The sequence below is a fragment of the Atta colombica genome, unplaced genomic scaffold, assembly GCF_001594045.1.
Source record: "Atta colombica isolate Treedump-2 unplaced genomic scaffold, Acol1.0 scaffold351, whole genome shotgun sequence".
Taxonomy (NCBI): Eukaryota; Metazoa; Arthropoda; class Insecta; order Hymenoptera; family Formicidae; genus Atta; species Atta colombica.
The window spans coordinates 134796-146436 of NW_017259461.1; the positions used below are offsets into that span (position 1 = coordinate 134796).

Genomic DNA, 11641 nt, shown 5'->3' on the forward strand with positions numbered 1-11641 from the left:
CTAGATATTTTTTTTTTGTAGAATGAATACAAAATTATTATTAATATTGATTAATAATTATTCGTAAAACAATAGGCTATTGCAGAAATATTGTTATTAGGTTGACTCCATGTTAAAGCAATTGATAATCGATTTTTTGTTGTTCTGTAACTCTTAACGACAATTTGATATCGTTGCATTGTCGTTACATAATTTTTTTTTTATATCTGCCATATCTGCGCAACAATATAATGATATCGACACTGTCATTAAAAGTTGGAATACTTGATTCGATTTCGAATCCTCATTCTATACATTTCAGTTTTATACTGAGGTTGATTGGAAAATTTGAAGAAGTTTAAAGTGGATAATAATATCTATTTCCATTTCAGTAATTTATACATAATTATTTATTTATAGTATTATAGATACATGTCTTTTTATAATTTAGAAAATTGTATCTTGTGCCTGGACAACATCTTACATAAGACAGGATTAATCTAAACATCACAGAGAATGACAGACACAAGAAAGTGTAACAAAATAATATTTTTGATGTAAAGTACAATTATGTTGTAAGTATCGTGTGTTACATTATATTAGGTCAGATTTTTCTTTTACTTATATATCCGTACAAAGTTTTCTCTATTTTATGAAATTGCGCGCATATGTATAAAATAACTACAGAAAACAAAACGAATAACGTGTTAATAAAAAGTTGGTGCTTTTATTTTTCTCTACATTTTCAATGCACTCACATGTAAAAAATGCAAATTATTTTTACAATTATGAAATTACAGAAAATACATTAAGCACTTTGAAACAGTCACAGTTCAAAAGCTTAACATATTAACAATCGTAATTTTATGCAACATTCGATGGAAGGAATCAGAACGTTTCTTGCTTTTCGTCGTCAATATTTTAATATATTTTAACGACTAGAATAAACTAGAATAAACATATACACATATAACCATCTACAGATAGTGAACTAAACCGATACATTATTGTCTTTTCTTAGCAGCTTTTACAGCCTTTGATTTTTGTTTTTCTCCTCCAGAAAGAAAAGACGTTATTACTTCAGACATTTCTGGCATATTATAGATAGTGAGATTATTTAATTGCTCCATTTCCTACAAAATGCATTTAGTTTATGACTTTGTCAAAGACTAGAATATATAGACTACGTGTAAATACTATAATAATCTATATAGACGAATTATCTTACAGTTAATTATCTTTCATTTACTTTTAGACATTAGAAAAAACTCTCCTAGTCTTTAGGGTCACTCAATTTTTGGCCGGTCTTTAGGTCTTCTTACCTTCCTAGTTTCAGGATCATTCATAATTTTTGGCAGAATCATTATCAGTACAAGTGGCAGAACCATCATTAGAACCTGAATACAAGAGAAAAAATATTATAATTTTAGCGAAGGAAATAAATTAAAGTCATAGATTTATATAATAGACTGCATATTTATAATAGTCGAAGACAACACATGAAGAACAGAGGTATGTATATATTAGATACTCTGCACACAATGAAAGAAATATTAGGAGAATAGAAATACATATTAGAAATAAAAAAAATAGCAATGCAATCTCATGTTCTTTTGTATCTATTGTTCCATATAAAATTAAATGTACATTTAATCTTTACATTTAATCTTTATTCCTATTTTTTTATTTTTTCAATTAATATTTCTATTTCCAATATTTTTTCCATTGTGTACAGAACCTTATTCATTACATATTGTCTTTTCTTTCTAATGTTGTCTTGACATCTCTAAAGGAAGTATTTAGTCCATAGACCTGTTATTTTTAGCAAATCTTGCATAGTTCATCTTTTCTTTTTCTTTTCATGTTTGAGAGAAAAAGAGAAAATGATATATACAATAAGTACTATACAAGAAGTTCTAAGAAGAACAGACTTTATTGTATAAATCTATGATTAAAGTGTATGTATTGTCCACATGTCATTGAAAGCTCCATTACCATGGGATTGAACAGAAAGTCTGTTAATCGCCACTGTTCTCTAACTTGAAAATATCGAAATGGTGCTAAAGGCCTCATTTTCAATGGATAAGGTACTTGGATCACTTGCGATGTCTGTATCAAATTGACCTTCCGAGCTCGGAATTTTCCTTTCGAATTGATCTCTACTCTGACTGGCTCGTAAACATAATTTGGATTTACCACTTCAACCATGTAAGAACCAGATGGGACGTTTGAGATTATAAATGTACCATCTTCCCTGAAATTAAATATCATTTAATATATGATACATATAAATTCATTAAGTCTTGATGTTAGAAGTCACTCTGAAATCTTGGGCAGAGAAAGAATTGATTACATTAATTAAAGAATTATATATTATTATTGACAATTAATTCAATATTAATATGAATTAAACATTGAACAATTCGATTCAGTTGACCAGTGTGATTGATCAATTCTTTTTACGTCAAGATCTCGGGATGATTTTAGCATCGTAGACATAAGATTTTAACATCGTAGACATAAGATTTTGTTCGTAACGCACCTCAGAAAGCCATAGTGTTCACCTCCATTTGCCATTACATGTGTCATGAGTTGCCATCCAGTGGAAGCAGCGTTGTCCCAGGGGAATACTTTCCCCTCGATCACAAATAGATCTGTGGATGTGTCTTCTTCGTGCTCCGCTATTACGTATCGCTCACATGAATTTACAAGGATGACGAATAAACACAATATACCCTTCATGATGAGCAAGCGGACAACTATTAACCTCTAAAGCCCAATTATGTACCGTATATTTTCCATCCACCAAGCTGTCGATATGCATTGCGCAGGCGATCAATGGCGATGCATCTGACACCTGTGTATTTTACTAGAGAAATAGAAGTATCATTAGTGACAAGTGATAAGTTTTACAGGTGATAAAATCTAGCCACAAAATTTTGTTTTTATCAAATCATTTTGTAAGTCGAGACGAGATATTATTAAAGACGGCCGCTGGTTCTGGAAAAATTTTCTATTGACTAATTTATGTAGCACGAACTTGCACCACATGATCCATTTTTGACGTTCTCTATAATTTTATCGACAATTGAAAAATGGATGTTGCTACGTAGTGAACATACTTCAAAAATGGATGTACTGGCGGTAGTGTATGGATGATTTTGATAGAAAAGGATAGCCCATTTCAAGTTTCTCTCTGGTTAAACAACATTAAACAGAAAAAGCTTTGCAATGTTACAAGAATCATTAATATAATTTGTTGTTATATTAATTTAAATTCATCAAAGAATTAAGGGCAAGAATCAATCATATTAAAGAATCTTACAACAATTGCAAAGCTGCTTTTTCTTGCTGGGGAATTTTTCTCACGAAGAAATTTCCCTAATCAATATTCAATAAACATGATTGGTATTAATGAAATATCTATAAAATTTTCCCCATGAATTTAGAAATTAAATAGAAACGAATTTGGAGTAAACTGACAGATAAGTATATGATGTGACACATCACGCATATTTTGATTTAGTCTAAATATGTAGACATTTGAATTATTTAATGAGTGGTGGATTACGACAAGAATTTCGATGACGATATTGAATCTTGATGACAAAATTATTATGATTGAAAAGTATATATAGTGTTTCAATCTGAAAGATTGCCAATATGATTGAAATTCTGGCAAAACTTGTTCGAGGCCCTGTGTATTTTTCTGGAGAGATTGTAGAATGTTTGGTGACATTTACTAATCCTCCGAATCCAAATCATCAAATATCACAAAGTCACAGGTAAGATGATAGTGCTATTAGTAATAAACTATTGTTCATAATATCAATTGCTTTTCCACAGTGATCTATTCGAGAGTCTTGCATGGGCGAGTGCACAAGTCCATTGCCAATGTACAACGAACAGCAAAATGGTATTTTCAGAAAAAATAAATACTGCAGCTCGCTCAGTAGCAATTAACGCAAGTATGAATTTAAAAAAAAAAAATCTTAATCTTTTTTGCTTTTTTTTTTATTTGTTTTTATTTACTATATTTATTATGATTTTATAGATACTACTTTTGCACCATGGCAACAGGACAATGGACATGTAGTGCTGAATACAAAGCCGAAAATCTTATGTTGTGATTTAAGACTGTCACCTGGAGAAAGTAAGACTTGTAAGTTTTATTAGTGTTTTAATTCTTATTAAGTCAAAATTAGTCAGATAAGAATAAATCAAATAAAAGAAATAATTCTATTTTTATCTTTATAGAACTAAAAGATATATTTATAAATCTACATATGAATATTATTAAACATCAAGATCATTTTCGATCGAAAATAAGTTTCTTTTTCTTAGTGGATACATTTTTGTATTTGTAATTATGTTTTATTCCTATTTAATAATTATTTGTATATTTTTTGTATTATTCAAATTTATTAAATTCTTTTGTGAATAGATATTTATCGTGAAACAATACCAAGTGACGCTCCACCTTCATACAGAGGACAAGCTGTAAAATATTCTTATAAGATTACTATTGGAACACAAAGAGTGAATACAGTTATAAAACTGTTACGAGTACCATTTAGAGTACTTTCTTTAAGTGGTAAATAATTTAAAGTATTAGAAAATGTGATTATATGATAATATAAAGCATAATTCATGTATTATTTCATAGAATTACCAGAGATAACAGCATGCAATGATAGTGTGGATCTGAGTCCGAACAATCCGTTTATGGAAACACAACATAGGGAAACTCCACTAGATATTGCTCTTCAAACATTGCAGGTTATATATTATCCTTCTTAATCCATAATAGGAACATATATTTTTTGTAAACAAGAAATATATAAGTCGTCTTGGGATCCACTAAAGTTTTTTGTTATTAGTTTTAAAGGTTTTAAAATTTTTAACTCATATAAAAAATTTTATCGTTTACTATAGCAATGTAGTACAATAATAGTTAGTTCTACAATGAATAGAACAAAACTGTCAAAAATAAGATTGTGAAACATAGAATTACTCCAAATCATTATACTATTTAAAAATAAGAAAAATGTCTCGTATCAAGACTTATACGTTCTAGTTATCAGTCAAATACAAATTTAATTACGTTTCAGAATTTAACAGCCAGACGCAGTCCAAATTTTTACAACGTGACAAACGGCCGCGGACGCGTAGTACGATTCTGCCTCTTTAAGAATTCCTACAAACTCGGTGAGGACATTGTTGGAACCTTCGATTTTTCGAATGCGACTGTATCCTGCGTTCAGGTATCCGTGTCTCTACAGTCAGAAGAGCACGTGTCGGAGGAGTATAAACGGGGAAAGACCGCAACGCCAACATTGATCAGCTACAACAAGCATCACGAGATGTGTCTCGGTCTCAAGTATTCACACCTAGTGCTACCGATACCTTTGCACGTTACGCCAGATTTTACTACCGATTTGGTGACACTCAAGTGGCGATTGCATTTCGAGTTCGTCACAACGCCAAAACTGATGGACATGCCCAATAAGAATACCATAAGTTGGCATGGACCGTCGATTCTGAATGTCGAAACGATGATTTGGGATCTTCCGTTGCACATTCATCCGACCACTACTCCACCGAACATGCCACAACAGACGAAATACAACACCATCATATAAGTACCATAACATATGCACGTATATCTAATAAAATATCAATTAATATTAACAATAATATAACACTAATGTTATAATTTCAACAGTGTAAATATAATATAACACATGTATTCCATAATAGTTACATTATTGAATATGAAATAATAACATTGATGTTATATTAGTTGCTGAATTATTTAGCGTGTTCATGTAAAAGAAGTGAATTATCGTTATTTTAATGTAATATAAAGATATAGTATATAATTCTGCATTTTGTGATTTTCGTATGCTTTGGTAAGTATACGATTATTGTTGTTCCATATCTTAGAAAACAATTTGCATTCTGTATGATAATTTATTATATATGAGAAAGATATATATATATTTTTCGTATATTTATGTACATAAATAAAAAAAGTTATGTAATAAAGGAAAACGTTAGAATAATTTGAGCACTTTTATATCTATGATAAATTTTATAATAGCATCTATGACTTTATCAGCATTTGCTCCTACTCACAGTAATGGTTTTTCTGGAGACTAATGACTTCGCAGAAATGATATATTACACAACAATAAAGAAAAATAAACAGACTATTTTAATCTCTCTAAATAACGCACGTTCATATAAATCCTTCTTTTGTATAAATGAGAATATTCGTTTTTTTAACTGCACTTTTTCCTGCAATCTTATCTTTCCTATTTTTCCTTCAAAAATCGTTCCTTGAACTTTATTAAGAAATTCAAGTTCAGAATTAACAATAATGATCCTTGCAAAAACTTAATAAATATAAAAAAATCGATAAATTAATTTATTTTGCAATATTATTACACTTTTAATTTTTAATTTCTTGAATATTACTAATGCATATTTGCTTTAAAAATTGCAACTTATATAATTGTCTGTATTTGAATATTATCAAAATCAATAAATTTAAATGGAAAGCAAAAAATTATTAAATTTAGAACATATAACAATATGTAATTCTTTTGAAGACAAATATTTTACTCTATAAGAATACGTGTGTTTCTTCTAGAAGAATTAATGTCTCGCAAGGAAGCATTAGAAATTATTCATAATATTACGAAATTCTTTTGTTTTCGAAAATACTTTTTTTCATTCATCAATTTTTTTTTAGGATTTGTTCTCGCATGGACGAGTTATTTAGTGACGCGCTTCGTAAGAAAATTGTCGGTCGTCTTGTTCAATTGGTAATCTCGGTTGCAGAGGCGGTACCAAAGTCGGCGGCGAGGGAGTGGCGAAGGGCGCGTGATAATCATACCGGTAGTAAGCTAGGGATTCCCATCGGGCCGCAGCCGGATGTTGCACCTCGAAAGACGTCGGCGGAACCGACGGCGGGGCCGCGTAATAGCCGCCGGCACGGTCGGGTACGCCAGGTACATAGCTGTACTGTGGCTCCAACAGACTCTGCAGGTGCCTGATGTATGTGATGGCGTGGCGCAACGATTCAATTTTGGAGAGCTTCTTGCCGGGCGGCTTGCATATCGGCAGCTTCGACCGTAACAACTCAAATGCACGGTTCATGTCGCGCATTCGGGTTCGTTCACGATCGCAGGCCGACTTCTTGTAGTCTGAAATCGTTAATTACATCGAAGTTAATGACGGTTCTTGTTCGCATACGCGCGTATTCGTCGTCGTCGTCGTTGTCGTCGTCGTCGTCGTCGTCGTCGTCGTCGTCGTTGTCGCCGGTGTATTGTCGCGAATGATTGAACGAATTGGTTCGGATTTTTTGAATCTAGACGATCTAAAATCAAATTTTTTAGAAAAATATTTTAGCTTTCACAAAGAGATGCTGATAAATTGTGAAAACTTCAAATTTAAAACGGATGATTCCGAAGGGATTTGATGACTTAGTTATATTTATAAATTTATTGCAAATAAGATAAATTATTTTTTTATATTTTGATTACAGTATCTAAAAGTATAATCTTTTTTCTTCAAAGCAATTTTTTTTCTGTTTTTATGGATTAATAAAGTACCCGCTGATAGTGTAATATTTTATATAAAACTGTATGAGTAGTCATTTTCGAAAGACATTTCTGTGGGAAAACAAAAAAGAGCCAATATGATTGATAAAAATGAATATAAATTTTAGATATTTACTTTGTAAAAATGTCAAAACAAGAAACAGATTGTGAAATAAAATTGATAATAAATTTTACCAATCGTCTTTTTTAAATAAAAAAACTTTTGGGACGGAATCGAGGAATATTCAAGAATGACAAACATCAAAGCAAGTCGTAAAGGTTAGAGTTGAAATTATATTCAAAATTATATTCAATTTAATATATAATTTAATACACATTAAATAAATATATATAAAAGAAATAAAGGAAAATAAAAAGAATCTTCTAAATATATCCGTAATATATGAACTTATAACTTCTGTGTAACCTACATATCGCATTATTAAGCTCGTTTATTTAGGTTTATATTTTATTCTTGTTCATATTTAAAATTTACGACATTTCCACACACACACACACACACACACACACACACACACACACACACACACACACACACACACACACACACATATATATATAAAATAAAATAATCATAAAATAGTTCCCGGAAAAAATAATTTTTATGCATGTTGCAAGGAATGCGACTGAACGATGCGCAGTATTTTCGATTGCCTTTGCCGCATACGCGTAAGAAGATGACAATAATACGTGTAATGCCGCACATCGTAGACGCGAATTACTCTTATGTAATTCAGGATTCGACCACGAATCCGAATGCCGGACTTGAAATAAAGTCTCAATGTCGTGGCAAGACTTTGGAATCGAAACAGAGTTCTGTCGAAATAGCGCTCCTGACATGCAACGACTTCGAAAGTATTGATCAAAGTAAGAACTAAATTCATAAATTAACACTGCATATGTTAATAAATTGATATATGATACATTCGATAAATTAATTATTGTACAAAATAAATTAATGTTAATTGATATGGACACGATTATAATAAGATGTTTAAAATGTCCATATTCGAAGTTAAGGAAGGACGTCAGGACATTTGTATAGAAACCGAAGCTATCAAGGTTTCCAACAATCCATCGTTCTTAACGTGGCAAGACGATAATCTATCGATGGTTCCGAACGATTTCAAGAAATTAGCAGATTTTCCACAAGTCGAAGATGATCGTCCGGAAACCATATGGAATTCGGAAGAATTGCGAAACCAGGTGGAGCGCAACTGTAAGAGTGTCGACCGGAAACAGAATTGCAGCGATCGCGTTGTCGAGCTCACGAAGGAGGAGAAGTGCAATAGTTGGTGGAAGGATAGCGGCCAAACAATTCTACAGTTTTTCGCCAAGATACTGGGAAAACGCGGCGGAATAGGCACCAAGGGAGCAACGAGTTACGTCTTGCCTACCGATAACCAGCCTTGCAAGCGTGTCAAGCACGTCTCAAGGGATGGCAAAGGCCATAACAGAAGAGACGCCGATGGGGGTATACGCTTGAAGCGAGTCAACAACGGCTACATTGGCTACATTGCAAATCACGTATATAGGTATATAATATATATAATTTGCGAGTATACTTATTGTTTAAAAATCCTAAAACACAAAAATTTAAAACTTCTTTGAATATATTGTTTAAAGATTTTAAAACTTCAGAATTTGAAACATCTAACGAAAGTTAAATTTTGCTATTTTTAATACAGTTCTAAAATTTAAGTTAACAACATTGAAAATGATTGATTAATTGAAATAAAATTAATTAATCATTGAGGAAAAGAGATTGATTTGGTGGAGAAAAATGAAAGGAAAAGGATCAAAAGAAATTTATAATTTAAAATACTTAAGGTTGCACAGGATCCATTATTGGAAATTAATGCAAAAATGAGATGATATGCATTTGAGATTTCCGTCCAATTTGCAAGCGTTAGAATTGATTATAAAAATGCGAGAGTTATGAATTTTACGACTTATACGCATGAGTTTCATAGAATTCCGGCCGAGTAGTCACAAATTGAGTTCGCGATTTTACGAACGCAGTTTGTCCGACGCTACGTGACACGCACGTTTACAAATAATTTTAAACGCGTTACGCAGCGCATCGGTATAAAAATGTGCTAGCACCTAAAATTGAATGCAGCCGTGACGCGAAAATAGCTCGTCCTTTTTACGAAATACGTGCATACGTTCCGGTCGAATTGATATTCATGCGCCATGTCTCGTACTCGCGCTTTCTCCACAGGGACGAGGGCGCCGTGACGAAAAATAAGTCGCGCGAGAAGCGGCAGCATCATCCCTCGATTCTCGTGCGACAGATACAGCGGACGCGTGACAAAAATCTACGGGTTATGCTGCTGGAGCGAGAGCTGCGCGCACATTTGCCGAAAGCTGTCAGAAGGGAACTGCGACTAACTGCGAAGGTCCGACAATTAAGCAGCCCCCTCTGTTAAAATTCTCCTATCTTAGGAAAATGATACTTCGAGAAGAAATTTAATTTCAAATCGCGTATTCGGCTCGATTTTTGTTATAAACGCGTCTTAACACGTTCACGTTTTATTTTAGGCGTGGCGTATAATATGATGTAGACAAAATAATAATGTGAACATCTGAGAAATACATTATTTGTTATATTACGCAAGGTTGACTCATCATCTGTCTTTAATCTGGGAATAATCAGCTGATTTATTATATCCCGTATTAGCGAAAAAATAAAATTCACAATCAGTTTTATAGTAGTTCTGTTATACTGTTTACTGATCGAGAGAACCTGTATCTATTATTTTTTTTTATTTTTTTAATATTCAATAAATTCATAATGATCTTAAATGTTAACAAATTGTATAAGAACATTCAATAATATACAATACATAGTTAATAATAGTAACTTTTAATTGGGATGTATATAATCACACAGGTGATTGTTTACACAAAAATTGGATTATATATATTCTGAAAAATGATTATATATTCTCAGATTATTTGTAAAACAGAGGATAATTTTGAAAAATAAAGTGAAATGCAAATTTCCTTCTTCAATATCACTTATAAATAATTGGAAGAAGTCTTGCTAAAAGAATAATACAACATTACAGTGAATGTTCATTTAAGCATTGACTTCCAAGGAATAGAATCTCTAGAATAAGGGCAAATGATGAATCAATCTCTTATTATTAACCCTTACCCTATTAATATGAGTCACTAGTGACCGAGCGATTCCTGTTCGTGCAAGTTTCTTTGAATTTTTCTTTCGGTAATTATAAATTATCCTACATTTTATTATTTTCCAAAATAAAGTGCTAATATTTATTGTAGAAAGTTGAAAGTATGTTGGTGAATTTTTAGAGATTTTTTGAGATTTCATTTCTAAATAGGTGAAAAAAAAGGATAGATTCTAGTGGTCCATGTAGGGATGGGCATCAAATTGTATCTAGTATGATAAGGATTAAAATAAGTAATGTATTTCCCAAGTATTCATTATTTTGTTCATTCTCTGTATATAATAATCAGAATTTTGCATATTTTGTACTTCTAAAAGAATAATAAAGTCCATCTTATTGACATCGATAGAAAGTGATCTGTGGCAAAAAGTTCTTAAGCTCTAGCATGATAAAAATATCTACGACAATTTCTATATTTGTATCTATATCTCTATCTGTCTAATATATATATCATCTTCGATATCACTTAGCATTTCTATAAGGCATGTAGATTAGTTCAATCGTGGATGTGATCTCACCAGGCAACGTGCAATTTGACATTGCCGCACCTTTCTCAGTTTGCAATGGCTCCCGTTGCACCGATTTAATGTTGGCCTCATGAAGTATCTCGAGATGCGGATGGCTGCCGATTATTTCCGGTTCCGGTACTCTAATCACGAGCACTCCCTCAGGATTCTGTTGGTCGCGCATCTCGAAGCTCGTTTCTTGCCATCTATCTCTTATAGCCTGCGGCCGTGTCGTTTCGTCTACAAAAATAATGTAACGGTTAATAATACATAATTTTACATTCACCATTATTTATGCATATCTACAAAAATTGTAAATATATATATA

General features: G+C 32.1%; 3 protein-coding genes across 4 annotated transcripts in view; 1 reads left to right on the forward strand and 2 right to left on the reverse strand.

The window, feature by feature from the left end:
* Positions 1–419: 419 nt before the first annotated feature.
* Positions 420–2721, reverse strand: LOC108690781 (ER membrane protein complex subunit 7 homolog). The gene is made up of 4 exons (XM_018198252.1): positions 2522–2721; positions 1975–2233; positions 1302–1376; positions 420–1112 (listed from the first exon to the last, which is right to left on the reverse strand). The coding sequence occupies exons 1-4, from the start codon at positions 2719–2721 to the stop codon at positions 984–986; spliced, it is 663 nt and encodes a 220-aa protein (XP_018053741.1). The 3' UTR covers positions 420–983.
* A 748-nt stretch (positions 2722–3469) lies between these two features.
* Positions 3470–6044, forward strand: LOC108690777 (RAB6A-GEF complex partner protein 2). Its single transcript, XM_018198248.1, has 6 exons — positions 3470–3764; positions 3826–3947; positions 4034–4141; positions 4424–4573; positions 4646–4758; positions 5091–6044. The coding sequence occupies exons 1-6, from the start codon at positions 3643–3645 to the stop codon at positions 5619–5621; spliced, it is 1146 nt and encodes a 381-aa protein (XP_018053737.1). The 5' UTR covers positions 3470–3642; the 3' UTR covers positions 5622–6044.
* Positions 6045–6762: 718 nt separating this feature from the next.
* LOC108690780 overlaps positions 6763–11641 on the reverse strand; it is a 7023-nt gene continuing 2144 nt past the window's right edge. Inside the window, exons 3-4 of one of the 2 annotated variants that reach the window (XM_018198251.1) lie at positions 11356–11553; positions 6763–7190 (exon numbers count right to left, since the gene is read on the reverse strand). In XM_018198251.1, the coding sequence (XP_018053740.1) occupies positions 6763–7190; positions 11356–11553 (626 nt within the window). Of the gene's footprint in view, positions 7191–11325; positions 11554–11641 lie in introns of both variants that reach the window. The other variant, XM_018198250.1, reaches the window with a different exon arrangement.

Bases quoted from the DNA above. Each gene is read 5' to 3' on its own strand.
- LOC108690781 (XM_018198252.1), bottom strand. From the start codon at position 2,721: ATGAAGGGTATATTGTGTTTATTCGTCATCCTTGTAAATTCATGTGAG. The intron at 2,234-2,521 runs GTGCGTTACGAA...ATTTAATTTCAG, and splicing joins GAACACTATGGCTTTCTGAG to GGAAGATGGTACATTTATAA. The intron at 1,113-1,301 runs GTAAGAAGACCT...TGCATTTTGTAG, and splicing joins ATGATCCTGAAACTAGGAAG to GAAATGGAGCAATTAAATAA.
- LOC108690777 (XM_018198248.1), top strand. From the start codon at position 3,643: ATGATTGAAATTCTGGCAAAACTTGTTCGAGGCCCTGTGTATTTTTCT. The intron at 3,948-4,033 runs GTATGAATTTAA...ATGATTTTATAG, and splicing joins CTCAGTAGCAATTAACGCAA to ATACTACTTTTGCACCATGG. The intron at 4,574-4,645 runs GTAAATAATTTA...ATTATTTCATAG, and splicing joins TAGAGTACTTTCTTTAAGTG to AATTACCAGAGATAACAGCA.